Source organism: Festucalex cinctus, chromosome 10 (assembly GCF_051991245.1).
Source record: "Festucalex cinctus isolate MCC-2025b chromosome 10, RoL_Fcin_1.0, whole genome shotgun sequence".
Classification (NCBI taxonomy): Eukaryota; Metazoa; Chordata; class Actinopteri; order Syngnathiformes; family Syngnathidae; genus Festucalex; species Festucalex cinctus.
The window spans coordinates 21,015,487-21,034,786 of NC_135420.1; the positions used below are offsets into that span (position 1 = coordinate 21,015,487).

Consider the following 19,300-nt stretch of genomic DNA (forward strand, 5'->3'; position numbering starts at 1 on the left):
CACAAAAGACTTGAGAAGGAGTAAGGTGGGGCATGAGAGTCTTTGCCAAATGAGCACTCATTGTTTCATTGCAGGTCCAAGAAATGGCAAGGATTAAAAAAAAAAAAAAAGGCAGCATAGCGGGTGGGGAGGGGACCCCAGAAGGGCCGTGGAGTCTTTGGAACCCCCAGTGCTTTTGGCTCCCTTCTCTGCAGGGTCCAGAGCAATTAGGAGGCTACAAGCATAAGTGTAATGCTGCAGGACAAGCAGACAAAAGAAGGCTGAGCGCTGGACTGCGAGGGTGGCGGGGCGGGGGCTGCCCCGTCTGTCTGTCTATCTGACTCTGTGTCAACATCACAGAGCTCACTGGCCCACAGGGACGGAGTGTTCTCAAGCTCCGAGGCGGTCAAGTACTACAGTGAAGTTGGCACTTGACTATTAAAGCACAGTATCATAGCTAAAAATAAAAAGGGTGAAAAGGAAAGAGAGAAAATTCAAATGATTCCACACTGAACACTGGTTATTATCATGTCAATTAAAAATTTGAGAAGGTAAATGTGGTTTTCAACAGCATATGACAGAATAGCCGTCCCCAAAAATTGATCAAAACTGGTAGATTTTGCTGCTTAGTTGATATTCCGCAAACAAATCAGAATTGCGCACAACATATTTTTAAAGATTTCAGTTGACTTTGCCTTTAAAGATGCAATTTTAGTCTAACAATGCTCTTGAATATTTAAATGAAAAATGTCCCTGGAAAAAAAAAATGAATAACCTACGCTTAGAGCTTTAAAAAAAAAAAAAAAAAAAAAAAAAAAAAAAAAAAAAAAAAGTTGAAGAAAATGCTTAACATTAAACACATGCAAAATTCCAAAGAAATGACATAAAATACAAGAATGACACAAAAAAAATGACATTTCAGTATTGTATAATTATTAAATTATCAATTTAATAAAAATTAAAATAAAAAAAGAAGAAAAAGAAGAAGAAGAAAGAAAAAGACCATTTTTACTTCATGAAAGAAAAATAATTATCCTTTCCCATTGTTGAATGGAATTCAAAGAAGAAATGTTTGCAAGTGGAAAAAAAACAGACCTTGAAACTGCTCTGAATAGAGTGCACAGGTTACTGTCGAAACTTACAAACTAAATTATTTAAATTAATGAAACAGAATTTACACGACCCTGGTGCAAACTTGCACCAAAGTGCATTATTAGAATTTCTGGTCACAAACATTACATACTTTATGATTTACTTCCATTTATAGTCTGACTCTTTACTAATGGAGGTGAGAATTGGTAGCACAAATCAATGCTGCTCTCTCCATACCATAAGAAAGCGGAAATCAATTAAGAAATAATTTTGATCAATTACATCACCACTCCACAACTATACCTTGTATTTAACAATAACATGCATTACATCTGTATGCCATATACTTCCCCTACTACACTATACACTGTTCCTCAAGTTGATCTTGGAGGTCACTCACTTCATCTGCAGCTTTTCCTGCCTTTATCTGCATTGCCAGGCCCGCCCCATCCAACCATTTGTTCAATGTACTTAACGTCCTTGTGAAACATGAATAATTGAGGAGACATGTTTGTCCAGTCACATGAAGAGATCTCTGGCAGCATCTCTGCCAAATCTCCTTTACATGTGGCCAATAGACGATCAAGCCCAGAAACACTCAAGTCGTATTCTGGTCCCATTATAGCATCAGAATATCGACGGCGAGTAGACTCCTAATGACGGCGGCGACGGCTCCTTTGAAAACGTGTTCCTCTCACATCTGAGTGTCGCGCACATCAGCAACACATTAGCTTTAATTAACGGCAACATCACTCAGCCGGGATGCCAAAAAGCACGAAGGAGCTTGGGTGGGGGGATGAAAGCTGTGAAAATCAAACTCGCATGTCAACATGACAGCGGCACAGCGTGCCAATGACAGCATACACGTATAGTGGATATAGAAAGTCTACACACCCCTGTTCACAAGCCAGGTTTTATTACTTTAAAAAAATGACCAAGATAAATCATTTAAAAAAATAATAATAATAAAATCCACCATTCTGTGACCTGGACAAGTTAATTGAAAAAATTTTAGAGAAGAGGCGAAAATAAACAAGATAATGTGGCTGCACAAGTGTGCACACCCTCTTATAACTAACTAATTATAGGGATGATGCTAGAATGAACCAATCATATTCAAACTCATGTTAAACAGGAGTTAGCACTGTTCTTAGTGTTTTTCTTTTTTTTTAAATATATATTGCTGCAGTCACATCATTTTCACCTTTTCACGCTGCACTTGGGTCATGGCAGCACCAAATGACAACAGTGCCCCATTTGCCGACGTGATCATATTTGGAAGGGTTGACTGAGCGGTGCAACAAGTAAAATCTGAGACGCTGGTTTAGTATATAAGAGGTGAAGCGCACCTCGGAAAGTGCTCTCGTAATTGTTGCAAAATAAAGCCATGGCTTTGCTCATTTTAAGGAGAAAAGAAGCAGCAGAAAAAAAAAAGAGAATCCTAATACTTAATTTAAGGTAACATGTATGTTATCTTGTGTCCCAAAGCTCAAGGCAATTACCTGTAAATAAGTCCGCCAAATTAGTACCAAATTACCGCCAGCCCCTCTTCCTTTCTGATGTCACAGCGACACGGCTTTCACCATAGAACATTTTTCAATTCAAGGTGTTTTGTTATCATGGAAAAAGTCCTCGAGCTGCACTGTCCAGTATTGCTTCATTCCGTGGTGCCCATCCCTCACCACAAACGCAAAGAATGGGTTTGTCGACGGCACACTGCGCCTTGCTAAGTGCAGTGTGAAAAGGGATTTGGAGGGATTTCATTTTTCAAAAGGTACCAGTTAGGAGAAGGGAGCAAAATAATTTCCAAGTCATTCAACAGCGAAGACCCATAACATCAAATTGAGAGAGGGGGAAAAAAAAAATGGCACAACAGTGACATTACCAAGAACTGGATGCACTTCCAAAAGTAATTAAAAGCGTGGCACAAACTGGTTAGGGAAGCTGCCAAGAGGCCAACAGCAATGCTGAAAGATCTGCAGAGATTTCTGGCAAGTACATGTGACGACAATCTCCGATTTTCTTCACGTCAGTGCTACGGGGTAGCGTGGCAAGACGGAAGTAAACCTTATCTTACAAAATGACAACTTAACGTACATCCAAGTGAGTGCAGATAAAGCGCACACCAAAGAGTTAGAAGGAGGTCTAGAAAGGAAAAGAGAGGAGATAACAGTTGTAAGATACAAGGGGTGACGACTGGCGACCCAGAAAGTTGGAAACTCGCTGAAAAGAGAAAGACACTAACGAAACGAGCTGCTCTCAATCTGTCCGACGCATCCTCAACCTAGATGCATACTGACACACAAACACACACACGCAGGCCAATTAACCTAGCGAGGAGAAAAGTCACTTAGGCCTTTTCATGGGAGGATACACGGAGGGCGAAGGTATACCATAATTTGGCTTATGCTCATTTAAAGAACTCCCCTCCTAACTTCCTACGTTTGTCTCTTGAGTGAGAAGAGTGAGTGTCCTTGACATGCTGGAGAGGTTTTGGTGTACAAAAAAATAAAGAATGTAATCTCACAGATGTTATTTTCATTCTTCACCCTTTGTTGTGAAACATACTTAGCATACCCAAATTTTCTTTCTTTACGTTCCCTGGTGCAAGGCAATTCTATTTTTGTTAATTTTCTACACATCGGCACCCTCTTAAAATGATACCAACTTTATTTCCTCACTATTTTTTTTTAAGCCTAAATCATCGTATGCCACATCTGATGAAAATCAGCTACATTCTGAATTTAGCAGATTTTTTTTTAACTTGGACATCAAGACATTCATGACGTGAGGCAGAAGTGATGGCGAAACAGCATTGTACGTTACCATTAATAGAGAGACTGATTATCCGTGGGCCAATTATCGGTATCGGCCTTTTTAAAAAAAACTGATGGCCAATAAAAGAACTATTTAAAACCGTGTTAGCCTCAGGGAGTTACATTTTCAGTTATCAGTCCCTGGGAACACTCTGCGCCTTTCGTGATTGTTTGAAAGAAAAAAAAAAAATTAACATTTCAGATATTTCAACATTTTGGAAAACTTTATTTACTGGAGAAATTAATACAGAACTATGTATTTAAATTTTTAAAGATGTACTGTTGAACCTGGGAACTCCTTGAACTTTTTGTTAGAATTTTAAAACATATGTGGATTTTATAATTAAAGAATACAAAAATGAACATTTTGCAAATCTGAAAAGTTGCTCAATAAATTCAAGTTAAGAACTGGAATTTGTATTTTTAAAAAATGTTCACGCCAATATTTGTTTCTCTTTTACTGAAAATGAACATCGGCTCCAGATATTGGTCCTTTGCTACTGATTACCGGCATCGGCCTTGAAAAAAAAACATTGTCTATTTCTAGCCATTAGGCTACAGAAACAATAACTTAATATGTTATTAATAAGCATTATTGGATGGCAATATAGTTATTTTGGTAGCGCACACAACACAAATGTATTCCTTCGACTTCAGCTCCAAAGACAAAACAAGCAGACATTAAAACGAAAGCACTTGTGGAGTCTGCCAACAGTGTGGCCGTGCCCGCTGTTTTCATACGAGTTGCCTTCATACCGCAGGCAACAAAACCACAATGACCTCACATCCTTGCTCGCCAACAATGTGCGCACACGCAAACGCACACACCCTGGGAGCAGACAACACGCCCACACACGCCACCTCAGACAGCGGATGCGTACAAGATGCCGCTTTTCCGCAAGTATTTACGAGCACATGTGCGCTTTATTGCCTTCGCATGAACGACTAAATGAAAATCCGCCATCACGCATCTCGACCGTCACGCTACAACGCAATTTGTGCACGGATGGAAAACGGAGCCACGGCCGTTATCGCATGGGTGTGATGGCAGCAATATGATGTTTGCTGGAAAAGATTCCTTTGTTGTATTTTCTTCAAAAGCCTAATGGGCAGAAAGTTCTTGTTAAAAGACATCACATTCTTTTTCGCAGATGCAAATGTGCTTTGACATGCTTGCTCTGAGAAACAAAACACCCAAAGATGATCAAAGATAATCCCCAACCACAAAACTTCTTTGACAATCATAGCTGCTTGACTACTTTTTGTCTTTTTTGCAGTGTGCTCAGACTTCGCAACTTTTACTCCACAAAGATTTCAATCTAGCCTTCCTGAGCACAAATTGCGCTGCTGCTTTCCTTTTGCGGCGCTCGGCCCATTCGTCAGCCCGCTAATTATGCTCCTTTGCCCACACAACGCCCGAAACACCTGCCAAATTCCCTGAAAACGGTTTCTATGTGCGCGGCTTTGCCATATCAGTTCTGGTCAGTTTCTAACTTCAATATAGGAAAAAAAATGAAACCGCACTGCACTGAATGCATCAGCCAAACCAAACGTAAACAATAGTGTGTGGCTGCATACATGATAAGGAGACGGTTTGAGATAAGAGGCGACTGACGGCAGCAAGAAAATTTGCCGCTGCAGCCAGGTAGAGCCAAAAGTATAATACTGTAGTGTCAACAACAGCATAGCAATGTGGGAAGCTAATCTTCACGCAATGATTTCCAGCGACAATTTATCCAAATTTCCTTAATTGGTTTGAAAATGATTCACTACAAGTATTGCATATTTGTTCTATCTATGTCTACAACATATCGGGACAGGCAGAAGAACTGATTGTGCTTCCACGAGATATAAATGACGGAATGTTTGGGTCCTGAATACATTATAAGGAAATGCGAATTGAATATAAACTCAGTAGGGGTTCTGTGAGGTATATAGAATCGGGTCAATGAGTAAAGACCAGGTTTCAAAGCAAACACGGTGAAACGGCATTCAGCGGTTATGCTGCACGGAAATGGAATAAGTTGCCAACAGAAGTTAAATCGAGGTTAAAAACTTTTTTCACCCATTCCTTTGATTAAGGTCTTTCAAGTATTCTTTTTAAGCAATTTCACTACTACATTTTATTTCTAAATATTTTTCATCTTTTGTTTGTAATTGTAATTAAATGTCAATGTCTATTTTTTTTTCTTGTAAATATATGAAATATAGATGCCTTGCCTTGTCTAGCTGGCAGAGGGTAACAACCTGTTGCTATTCATAGAACACAATTATGGCATTGCATGCAACTAAACTGGCCCACATTCGACACAGAATAAGTACATATGTGAGGAAATTTAATATGAGAAACTCCTTATGTCAGTATTCATACTTTGTGATATTTTAGTGTGATATGAGCCTTGGCTTAATAAAGTTTGGCAAATGCTGTATTAGCAGGTGTGTTAATGTGTGTCCTTTGTACCCTGCATGACGACATCAAATGTGACAAGAATTTATTTGAGTCAAGTGTTTGGGGATCCAGGATTGTGATATATCTACAATTTCAACTAGAGGCAGCTTTAACAATTTTAGGGGGATTTCTATTGTGTTTTTCACTATTTCTGGCAGGACTCGCTCCCTAAACCCGGCGAATAGCTGACATTGACAGTATTACAATTTCTTTTAATAAGAGCAAATAGAGTGGTGTCAGGCACTTGTAGTCCTCAATCCTAAACCTCCGTCCAGCCCATTTCCACCCGACGTCCTTCTGGAACGAAGGGCCGCCGAGTCATAATCCAGTTTCTCTCACAGTCGCATTTGCATCGTTTTAAACGGTCTCCCTCCAGTGAGGACAAAAAGTCAAACCCATTGCAACAGCATCACTCTACTTGGCTCCGAGCTGGAGAAACATGCTGCTAATCTCTCAATGACTCCGGCACTTAGAGGGGAGGGGCAGGCAGCCAGGCACCTGTTTCATTAGCACCATACATCTCTTCTTTCTAATCCCCCCCCCCCCCCCCTCACCGCCCTTTTCCAATGCCTCATTTCTCCCGCAAGCCTCCTTATTCAAATTTCCCTGCTGTCAGCCCACATTAGCAGATAGCCACAGTTTGCCTGTCAGCCGCCTTAATTGCTGGAGGTGCCTTCTTTTATTAGGTAACCCCCCCCGCCCCTCCCCTCGGCTCGTTTGCCAATTCCACCGAGACGCACCTCCACAGCGGCGTGTGTAAACCAGCGATCCCTTCAGCCTCGTTTCCTTCATTTTCTCCCTCTCTCTCCCTTTGCCCTCTAACCACCGGCTGAGCAAAAGGAGGCGAGCTGCTGATCGATGGCCACGCTCACACGTGGGCACCCGCCATGATAAAGAGCTCGAGTCAACCGGGCCTAAAGGCAAGTGCACTAGTGCTGCAGCAACTAACCCACTAACCAGTTCGATATTGGAGTGAAACAAAAGTGGGGAAAAGAGGAGCTTCTTGGAGTTGGGTGGAACGATGCCAGCAAATGTTGCAAAAGCAGCTTGCGTATTGTCGACAATTTTCATGAGCCTCGCTGTGATCTAGCTCCTGAATACATTTCGTAGAGAAACATTTAACTTTAGTCTCACAAGATGCCACCCATGCCCTAAATAGAAATTGGTGTCAAGGAAGTATGTTGAAGATTAATGCTTACTCGGGCAGTCCTTTAAAGTTTCCCGTCAACAAAATGGACATCCGTCAGAATGTCCAACGGAATGCCCACCTCTGATAATACATAACTACTAAAAATCCCATGAATAACACACAAACAAACAAAAACAATACTACACCTCTGAGCATTCCTTTATGTGTCACGTGATGAAAAATTCTTACCCCGCTACGTGCCGTTTGGAAACACAAAATCTCTTATGTCGGCATAATCATAAAGTGAGGACCCCCTTTATTGCATCTACAAGTATGTCCTTCCTTGTTCTTGAGTGTCCACTTAATTGAAAACATTAAAATGTACAACTTGTAGCAATCGCTGGCAAAAGACAGATTTATGTTTCTGGTGTCTGTTCATGGTAAATTGTGGTGTGTTTTTAAATTTAATTTGCTGTAAAGCACTTATTTTATTGCTCCTGGGAAAGAAATGTGTGAAACAACACAAAAGGGTTTAAGAATCTACAGAACACAATACCACAATCTGTCAGCCAGAAACAGATGAGGGTGTTGTTGGCAACTTGGCACACAAACTTTGAACCTTTGTGGATATTTCAACCCACAATTCTTCAACTTTTCATGATATAACAACAAGCTCGCATAACTTCATACTTGGTGATAATAGTGTGCTGTGCATCCCCAATATCTGCGCTTGCTTACTGAACTAGCTCAAAAACCCCAACAAAGGCACATTTTGTGTACAAATAATAAGCGCATGTATGGGCAAAGCGACAAAATGAGGTTTTGAACATAATCCACTGAGACAAAGCATGAGCCGGGCAAGAGGTCACTGACAAATCCATTTGAACTGCATCAATCTCAAAAGAGAAGATGGGGACAAAGACAAGATGTCTCCTGTGAGAGTCCATCACAACAAAAAGCAAACAACACAGCAGTTGAGGCCGAACTGGACGAAAGCCGATTTCCTGTCTCCTATATTTCAAGGGGACTAGTTTAGGTTGGTAACACCGTTCCTGCTAATGGGTTTTAAAAGGTTTTCATGGTGTCTAAAAGTATGGTTTCATTGTAGAACATTGATTGTCGAGTGGGGATCTGTTTTTGCGCACCGACAGCTGCTGTTGAGCAGAGCAAAAGCTCGGACCAAACAGACTACGTGAGTATTCACAGAAGTGGCCATTAGCAAAGCCCTCCCCCCAAATGAGGGCATTGTCCTGTAGAAAATGGAGGGAAAGGGCAGTTGGGAATATTACAAGATGGCGGGGATGATCATTTAGAAAGATACAAGATTAGCTATGCTTAGTGGCGATGGAACAAAGGCGATGGAGAAGGTCTTAATTCCACGTCCTGCCAAAGCAAATATGGGCCGGGAACATTCGATATTGTGCGAGAAATTCTATACATTCAGTATATTTGGGTGACAGTGTCTTTTTATGTATATATTTTGTTTGGAGAGTCATGAACAGAGTGTAAGATCTATAAACATAGTGCGAGATACTCACCGTCATTAGGTACACCTGAGCTCTATTTAAAAAAACAAAAAAAAACAAACTGAACAGACAAGTCAATCTATTGCTCATCACGTGTTTTTCGCAACTTATCTTCTAATCGGCCAATTCACAGAGGACTTTAAACTCAGTTGTCTTCTGCGGAAGTCAGACTATAATACTCTGTGAAAGCAGTAAAATGCCCGTCCAACAAGGAGAGACAGACTTCATACATCTGCGTGGCTCCGCAAGTCCGAAAAAAGATGGCAGTGGTTGAGAATAGCGGTTAGCCTCACTAACTTCGGCTATTCTGATCGCGGCCAGTCTTAAAATATTCATACCAGCTAACCAGCAAGACCACGGGACTGGTGGTTTCCATTTTCATCACCAAAATGTTACGTCCAAGTAGAGTGTGTCAATTCACTTGATTCAAATCACAACAAGCAGCTTTTACGACACCACCAATGCCGTTCCATCGAAATATGTCTTTACTTGTTACCGGTCCGTGGCACAAAAACGGTTGGGGACAAGTGTACTGTGTTGAGAAAAAAAAAATACATCATCAATGGACTTGATTTCTAGCACATTATAGTCGACTACCCAAAAATTTTTTGTCTTTCAACCCCCAACGGAAAGATGTTCCTGACATCTGATCAACTGATTTTAAAAATTATTTGTGCGTTAGACTCAGGTTGAAGTGGCTATTCCAACCAGCATTAGCAATTTTACCATGTCCATATATTTTTTACACTGTCAGAATTGAGGACAAAGTTGTTTTTTTAAGCAGACTTTTCTCGACTGAAAAGAGAGTGAAATATAAACATAGAAAATCGAACATTAAGTTTTTTCTTGAGGAAAAAAAAAAAATCACGCGCTATGAGCCACTGATCATCACTCAGCACTATATCGAGTGTAACAACAGATGGTAATCAGACAACCGCATGTTTATCGTATATGTAGGTCAAATTTGTCACAGCAGTCCAGTACGCTGCACCGCTTTGCCTTTCACGGATGAAACCGCGTGCAAAGTCGACGAGAACCTTCGCTGGGAGGTGAGAATCGGAGCTACTGTCTGCCTTTGTGTGCGCTGAAAAAGAAACAGGGTCATCGCTTTCCCAACGAGCGGCGCCGCAGACTGCGCCTCTCGCCCTGGGATGCCTGCCCATACATTAAGATGTGGTTTGGAGCCTCTCGCAGGAACATAGCGAGGAGAGGCTGGATGGGAGGGATTGGGTTTACAGTGTAAACCTCTGAGCCACAGTCTGCCTCCTGCCCTGCCTTCCTGCGGGCCCTCTTACTACATACACAGCTGCTGGTGGTCACAAGATCACTGCAAAGGAAGTGCAGGGGGGGCTTACAAGGCCGATAAAGTCATAAGATACTGCTTCAAATCCGGCCAGTTATTAGCTTAACCTGAATGGTTTGGAAGAACCGAGAGTAAATTCACAATTGCATGTTTAATCCGTTTCCACAGCGTAGGACATGAATGTCAAAACAGCGTCAGGGGTGGCGTGGCTGAGGCATGGAGATGAGGGTTAGGCAAATGAGCGAGTCCTTAATTGATACTTCACGCGGCTAGAGGACCGGTGTTTATGTATTTCAGTCGGCTCAAAAGCTCTCCACCTAACTTGATTGACACAAATTAAAAGCCGGCTACATCTCTCTGAGGGGGTTTCGGGTTAGTGCTTATTGAACACAACACGGGCAAAAACGGTCATTTGTTGTTCGCCGTCGGACAACCAAGCAGGCTACAGTTCACCTTCAAATAGCACCTTAAACTTTGCGAGAAAACTGACTGGGTCTTAGAAAGTTTCATCTGTTGACTATTTGTGTTCATGTCATCATGATTTCTTTTCGGATCAAACCTGATTCATCAGGTTATACTTCCATGTTCCATCCATACATTTTCTATAGCGCTTGTCCTCATTCAGGGGTCACAGGAGGAAGTAGAACCTGGACTGGTCACTCGGCAATTGCAGGGCATATAAGCAATAATAGACAAACACCCATTCTGTAAACAATTAAGCCTCTTTAATGAACCGAATGTGCCTGTTCGTGTGGTTGAGTTAGATTACTGTGGCCACATGAAAGAAAAACAAAACAAAGCTACACTGCAATTATAATTTGATTAAAGTAGATCCACACCAAAACACCTACAAAACCGGGCTATTTTGATGACAACTGCCCTTTTCTACAATGAAAACTATGGGAAGTTAACCTTCCACTAGAAATGCTGATTTCCAAAAACATGGTCGCAGTTACTGTGACTGTACTGAGAAGAACAAAGCTGCTTAAATAGCCGCAGTTTTGTTTTTAATCCCTGATCATCTTTCCTTTGTGTTGTTGAAGTTCCAATCAATCCTACGCACATTCGAGGGTACTACGCTCAACAGTTGGGTCTCACTAATAAGCGGTATAGGTCCTGCACACGACAGTAGGGTGCCAATGGTAAAGGCTAAACGTGATTCCATGGCTTGGTCTAGCGATGCTAAAGATTTTTCAGTCTTATAAAAAGTATCAATAATGATTACTTTCCAGGCACTATGAACATGATTTTAAAATAATGGTGTGGTTTAAACGTTCTTAAAAAAACAAAAAAACAAAAACATATACACAATCGTTTTTCACATGGGTTATGTTCCAGAATGCCCCAGGATAGTCACTGAATGAGTGTTGTTATCTTAGGTAAGCCAGTCCGCATGTTGAGGCCATAACAGCTACTGTATGAATGTGCTTATTTTATTACGATATATTGTTCAATAATGCGATTCAATGTTCACTGGTCATTGTGCGGGCATTATAGTACTTATTGCCCGCGACATCAACATCTCCTCTACTGCATGTTGTAACAAGCGGTGAGAGGCTATTAATTTAGCTAGTGATTTCTATGCAATTGTATCAGATCGTAGACATGTTCTGTAAATTAACTTTATCTACTTTTTAAGTGTAAAATAATCCAGAATGTTGGACATTGTCCGTCTTTTATGCACTCTTTTCCCACCTTACACGGTGAAAACAGTGTACTGGATTGCTTTCGCCTGTGACTACTAGCATACAAACAAGGCAGATTGTTATAGTAGATAAATGACATTTCATCATATTTTGAAATCAAAATAACCCCCACAAATCTTCCTTTTACCGAGTATGGCCGCCATTTTGACTTGTGACGTAACCTCAGAATTGTCTATTGTTACACAAGTAAAATTAGCTAATGTAGAAAAATTCTCACCACAAAACAAGAATTAAAAAACAAAAAACAAAAAAAACATTCACAATATATACGATTCCACGAAACAGCAAAAACTGATATGGTGGCGGATAACTTTGTCTACCATTTTTTAATGGCGATTGCATTCATATTAACCGTTTCTGACCACTACAAACACACAATGATGTGATTTAATGTAGGGGGGAATAAACAAGATGATACTTGATAATGTGTCAACAAGAAGAGTTGACTCACTTCCCTTGCTCTCAGCCATCAGAGCAAAAGGACAAACACATGCTCTCTTCATCCCCATCATCACTCCACTTCACACACACTACAGGACAGCGCAGCGTGGAATTAAAGCTCCATGTTTGTTGTGGAGAAGCCACAAAGTCTGTAAAGTTGCCCTCACTCGTTCTCCGGTCTGCAGATAACAAACGAGCCTGACCTTTTATCGGGCACCGCCACAAAAAACGATACCCGGAAATGGTGCAGCGCTACGATAAAAGCCGTTAATGGACACTTCCTACTCATACTCACCGGTGCTCGGTTTTGAGGGAACATTCTGCCCGCCAAACGTGCGTCTCCGTACGGTTATTGTCCTTCTTGTCCCCCGGCGAGGCGTCAAAGCTGGGTCGAGGAATACGAGGAAGGCTTTTTGTTATTTTTTGTTTGTTTAGTGGGATATTTGGCACGGAAGCTGTTCTTAGGGCTGGCTCATCCCTCGCTGTTCTTTGTTCTGGCTAGCGCGGCTCTCCCGGAGCACCGCCGCCCCGCTCTCGACGCGTGAGGGCCGGGGCAGGAGGAGCAAGGAACCGGTCCTGCTTGGAAGCCTTCCCTCTCCACGAAAGTCTCCCAAAACTTGAGGATAGGTCCGGCAGCTAGTGCGATATCGGGTGCCCTCTCTCTCTCGCTCTCTTTTTTTTCTTTCTTTCTTGGCGAAGAGGAGGAGGAGCGGCTCGCAGACGGACACACAACACAACAGCAGCACATTGAATGCAGCCGCAGCCTCTTTTGTCTCCCTCGTTGGCCTGCACTCCTTTCACACAACACTCCCTCACCCTCTCTCTCCCCCTTCTCTCATCCTCAATGGGACATAACATATGAGTTCTTAAAGGAGGGGGGGGGCTTAAATACACCCCCCACGTTCACACGCATCCAGTTTGTTTTAAATATTACGGCGAGGCTACACGTGCTATTCAAACACCGCTATTTCACGGAAAAAAAGGTTGAGCTTTTTATTTAATTGTGTTTACATAAATGAGATTTAGATCAGTCGGTGTAATAAAAAAAAACCACGTTTATTTAAAAGGGGGAAAGACGGGGCTCCGTGGAATTGTTCTCAGTAGTTGATTGAATGAAAATCTCCACGTGGGGCTCAGCCTCGGAGCTGCAGCAACGAGCCAATCGGCGTCGAGCGAGCCCACGTGGGGGACAGGATGTCCCTTCGCTGATTGGAGCGCAGGACTCCCGCACGTCAATCAAGGGAGGAAAGAGTGGGGGCGCTTGAGTTTAACCCCTTGTTGGCGGCGAGGGGGCGGTGCTTGGTGGTGTGGCGGCTTGTATATTACGATTTGGTGGTTTTCCGCCTTTCTCGCCACAAGCTCGACGCAGCTTTGTTGAACATCTTACATTTTTTTTTGTCCTTGTTGGCGTGGAGATAACTGAAAGATGTGCATCATCATCAACAACATCATCACCGCCCCCTCCTTTCCTTGTGTTTTGCTAATCACCACCTCAAGGGAAGGATTGGAAGGGCCCACTGGTGATAATGTAGCAAACGCACACTCACACTTTACACACATTCGTGATGTCTTCATTGTTGCAGACTGGAACACGAGAATTATTCCAGCCAAGAAGGAAATAAATTGTAGAAAATTGGTATTCTGGTGGCAAGACCCCTTTAGCGGGGCTCATAATTAGAGAGAGAGATATTGAAAAAGCAATTTCTGACAGTGGAAATCACAACCTGCCAGAGGTGGAGTTGGAAAATATAGATGTGTGTGTGTGCGTGTTTGTGTGTGGCTACAACTATGTGTGTGAAAAAGAGAGAAAGGGAGAGAGAGAGGCCAAAGGGGGGAGGAGGAGGAAGAGAATAAAGGATGAAGGACAGCAGGGGGGATGCTGAGAAAGACGAGTCAGTGGGGGGGTTAGTGCACATGAAAAATGTGTGTGCGTGAGGGAGCAAGAGAGGCGAGGTGATTGTGGAAGGAAAAGATGGAGAAGAGGACACATTTTATTGCCTTTTTTTTTTTTTTTTTTGAAAGTCCCCTGCTGAATTTTAATGCACAACATCTCCAATTGCGGCATCACATTTATTAGAATAAAGTCAAAGAGGAGGAACGTGACGAATGGGAAGTGGCTCCATGTGGCGTGGAAAAGCTGCGGAAGGCCCGCATGGTGGTGGTAGTGGGTGACAAGGTGTGGTGGTGGGGGTTGGTTGGGGGGGGGAAATAATATAGATAATAGAAAAAGATAAGTGAAGGACACACACTGTATATTGCTATTGGCAGGTCGGATGAAGGTGTGTGCGTGTGTGCGTTGGCCGGGCTCCAGCGGTTAAATCGGTTTTCCCCTCCGCACAAGCGACGGGACATCAAAGTCAAGCCAACAATGGCAAAGGAGAGTTTTGCTTTTAGCTGTCCCGTGCGAGATCGTAAAGGCGCGAGGGTCTTTGCGGCGGACGTATGCCGAGCGTGAGTAAACACATGTTCGGCCGTAACAATGGAGAGGAGGAGGAGGAGGAGGAGGAGGCCTGCATACCTTCATAATCACAAGTTGAAGCGCCGGAATGCGGGGAGGCTTTGATTCCCGCAGATGACTTCATCCACTGTGATATGAACAATAAACATGGCGGTGTCGTGGTGGGATTCAATCAATGAGTCTCACTTGATGGGATTTAACCGTGGATGGTAACATGGTTAAAAAACAAAAACAATCCCAACACCCCCAACAAGTTACAACCCAAATAAATTGTTGCCAATGATTCAAATTGGACAGAAAATAGTGTCGCACTTCATTTATTTCGTTCACCGCCAGCCCAGAAAAATTTAATCTTCGACGTCTATAGCCGTCAATGGCAGTAAATGAGTTAAAATGCCCCTTCTCCTATGGAGGACCAAAACTGCCAAAATTCGAAATAAATACACTAAATAAATAAATAAATAAATAAATGACTAAACGTGAAAATAAAAATGAATATAAAAAAAATATAATTCGAAAATTACATCTAAAAAAATATATATATATATATAAATGGAAATAAATCCGTTTTTATTTTCACTTTTAGTAATTTATTCAATTAGTCATTTATTTATATATTTAGTCATTAATTTATTTATTTAGTCATTTATTTATCTATTTTTAGTCATTTATTTATCTAATTTTATTTATTCATTTATTCAGTCATTTATTTATTTCAAATTTTGGCAGTTTTGGTCCTCCATACTTTCTCAAGTATCCGTTTTAAATCTTTTAGTTCCAGAAATGGCACAATTAGTGCTATGGCGCCATCAACAGACAGAAACTGGTCACATGTTTCCGGCTTGAGCTGCTCTACTGTGTCATAGATAAACAGGAGACTAGAGCAGAGAACAAAAACAAAAGCCAATGCGGCGGCCATGTTTGTAGGGGCATCTTTCCCATCAACATACATGGCGGCCATGTTGGCATGGGAGAGAGTGTCTTTAAAAGTAATGGAAAGCACGGATGTTAGCTTAGCATTGCCATAAGCACATAGCTGAAAAGGGGTGTCATATATATATATATATATATATATATATATATATATATATATATATATATAAAGTCTCGGCTGCGGCGAGTCCTCCATGTCGTTTCTGCGCTGCACTTTGTAGCTGCCCCTGCCTTTCAAGACGGGGTCAAGAATGGCAGGCAGGAAGACAAGGCCACAGTGCAGTTACGTGGAGTCCCCCAACACCCCCTTCCCCTGCTCACTCTCCCTCCCTAATCTAACCCTCCCCCACTCCCACCATGGCTGTCCCTCATCAGACAAGCTGGGTGTCAGAGCAGAGACGGCGCAGTGATTTATTGGTCTCGGATCCTTGGGGACACAACCTCGACCCCACCCTTATGCAAGCCGACACACATACACACACATCATGCAGCATCCGCCACCTCCCCTCTGCCATTGCATGGCCCCTTGGGGAAAAGAAGAGGGTAATGACCCACATCAGCAGCAGCGTGTACACGCACATAAGCACATGCGCACGCACGCACAGGCAAATACAAATAAATACCCCCGGTGACACACAAACACACCCACATGAAACAGACGCACATACGCCCACGGCCATGTGAACGAGGGTCCTCAGGAATTCCAGAGCCGAGGCCCCCTAATGTTGTTTTCTACGCTCCAGTCACTGCATGCTAAGAAGACACTTCATTTCAATGGCAACATGTATTCATAGCTTAATTTTCTTTTCTTTCATTGAGACTCATCGTCACAAACGGTAAGATGAATTTTTCCTTTCAACAAATGGAACAATGGAGTGACACGCCGCAGTACGGCCTTGAAAGTTAAAAGCTGCGCCCAAGCACAACACAAGCAAGTAGAACGTTACAACAAATCTGTTTGGTATGGAACGCCTGGAAAATGCGGAAATGAACCCAAAATGGCAGCCTCACCCCAAAATGGCAGACTTACTGTGTCTTTTCAGCCTACTGAGTTCTACTCACAATGGACACGCCCACCAAATTTCATTTCCAATTTCCAAATTGACTTGCAAATGCATCAGACAGAACTCTGTGGGTGCTGTCACACTCATATCGTATGAATTAACTGATTTAAAAAAAAAAAAAATCAACAATAGGTATGACATATACACAGGCCACACCTTTAAAACTGTCTTATTAGGAAGAGAGGATGGACAGATGGAATGAAGGAGAGAAAGAAGAAGGGAGGAGCAAAAAATATGGAAGGAAGGAAGAAAAACAGGAAGGAAGGAAAGAAAGAAAGAAAGAAAGAAAGAAAGAAAGAAAGAAAGAAAGAAAGAAAGAAAGAAAGAAAGGACTGAGGGGGGATTTTTTACTATATGAAAGGAAGAAGGGAGGAACAAAAATACAACAAGTAATGAAGGAACTGTGATAAACAACTGTTGCTGGTCGCATACTGTGCAAAAAGCAATATAGTTACCAAAAAGGGCACTTCTAAATGGGACTCGTCAATACACAACTCCACTAATGTTTACAAGTACGCCACACTGTAACGTTTTGCTGAATTATAGTTCATTTACCTGCAGAAGGAGGAAACGTGCGTGTTATGTTTTTTGTTGCTGTGACTTCACACTTAGCCAAAACCACAGTTCTGTTGCTAACCACAGCGTTGCCATCGCCAGAGCTGTTTTGCGACATTTCACAACACAGGGACGTCGGTTTACGGCAGAAAATTGTAATGGCACTTGAGCACCACACAGCGTCGCTAAAGTACCGTCCAAGCAGGCATATAATTTGAATTGTGGCGATGACTATTTTTTACCCTCTGGTTTAATAAGGTATGGGGGTTCCATGAGTGCCAAAAATATGTCTTTGCGTCTATGTCTTATGTCTATGGGCGTGTGACTTGACATATGTCTGTGTTTATCGAACGTTGAACTGTCCTTGTGTCCATTCTATGTATATATGTACATGTCTAAGTGCATATGCTCGGTGTCTATGTACGTGTCTATGCTAGTTGTTTGACAACGTGGTTATGCTTTGGTACTGCGGTGGCACAAATAAATAAAATAAAAAAATAAAAAATAAATAATAAGAAAAAGGTTGTAATAATAATAATAATAATAATAATAATAATACATAAAATAAAAAAATAATAATAAAAATGGGTCTGGATTTGTGTTTTTGATATTTTTTCAATTTGTCTAATATAGAGTGTTAAAAGTAACTATTGTGATTTAGTCATGTTGCTCATGTTGTAATTAATATATATATATTTATAACTCAGGTAAGTAAGAACCCTACCAATAGAAAAAAGCATTTTATTTTATTTTTTGCTGTTTTTACACTTTCTATCCATAAATTCATGAATCCATCTTTGTAACAATTTCAGGAAACCATACAACCCCACCGTTAAAATCTGAGTTAATACTTTGAACATTTTTTGTGTGTGTGAAAGTCTCTTTTGGTTTGTACAAATAACAAAATGAGGAGACAAAGTCGAACATTTTGTACATTTACTTTGAATTACATATTAACAAATTAAATGCAAAAGTGTTCATCAATAACTTGAGTGAACATGACTTCACACTTGATCGATCCAAGAGTGACTGTTTGTTTGAGTCCCACAATTGCTTTCTCACTCCAATTATTTTTGTATTTTACCTGACCCTCTGACCCTTCATCTTCATTGGATCTTTAAACCAAGGGCAACATCTTGGGGAGTTAAAAAAAAATGTTGCAAGGGCTTCATGAGGCAACTTAGTCAGTTTTAAGGATTTGTTAAGTGATGATCTTTTGAATTTCATTGTCTTTAAATTATATGACACGAGGAGGAAACATCCGGTAAAAATACTTTTTACTTTTACTCGTGAAGTACGTTCTAGAGCCTGTACTTTTTTACATTTACTCGAGTTATTTGAATGAGTACTTTTACCAGTCATTTTTTTATGCATGTAATTGTACTTTTACTCAAGAACAGAATGATGTCCAGGTGTGACTTACCTGTGTGCTCCATGTCCGACTTGCTGTTACGACCGGCTCAGCTAGGGGAAGGGAAAGTAACACAAACGTCTGGGGCCAGCACTTTTTTCTTTATGTAAATGATATTACAACCATTGGGAAATTGTTAAAATGTATTTTGTTATGGCCGTAAATGCAAATTAAAGCTTAACTCACACCATCAGTGCAGGACAGAATGAATGCAAACACATTTATACATATTTTTGGAGGGTGTGTGTGTGTGTGTGTGTGAGAGAGCTGCTGTTAGTCACCATTGTTTTGCTTGCTCAGCTCTAATTAGTATAATTCTAAAAAAAAAATTAACATCTGATGTGGCCAATCAAAATCTTTCTCTCTCTCTTTTACAATAGGATATAAATGTACGAGTGAACATTAAAGAAAACAGGACTTTTGTATTTGTTGTTTAAA

General features: G+C 41.3%; 1 protein-coding gene across 6 annotated transcripts in view; it reads right to left on the reverse strand.

Moving 5' to 3' along the window:
- tle2a (TLE family member 2, transcriptional corepressor a) overlaps positions 1-17,558 on the reverse strand; it is a 42,818-nt gene extending 25,260 nt beyond the window's left edge. For 3 of the 6 annotated variants that reach the window (XM_077535515.1, XM_077535513.1, XM_077535511.1), the window contains exon 1: positions 12,737-13,485. In XM_077535515.1, the coding sequence (XP_077391641.1) occupies positions 12,737-12,760 (24 nt within the window). In that variant the 5' untranslated portion in view covers positions 12,761-13,485. Of the gene's footprint in view, positions 1-12,736; positions 13,487-17,451 lie in introns of those variants that run through there. The other 3 variants (XM_077535516.1, XM_077535512.1, XM_077535514.1) reach the window with 3 other exon arrangements.
- Positions 17,559-19,300: the final 1,742 nt, after the last annotated feature.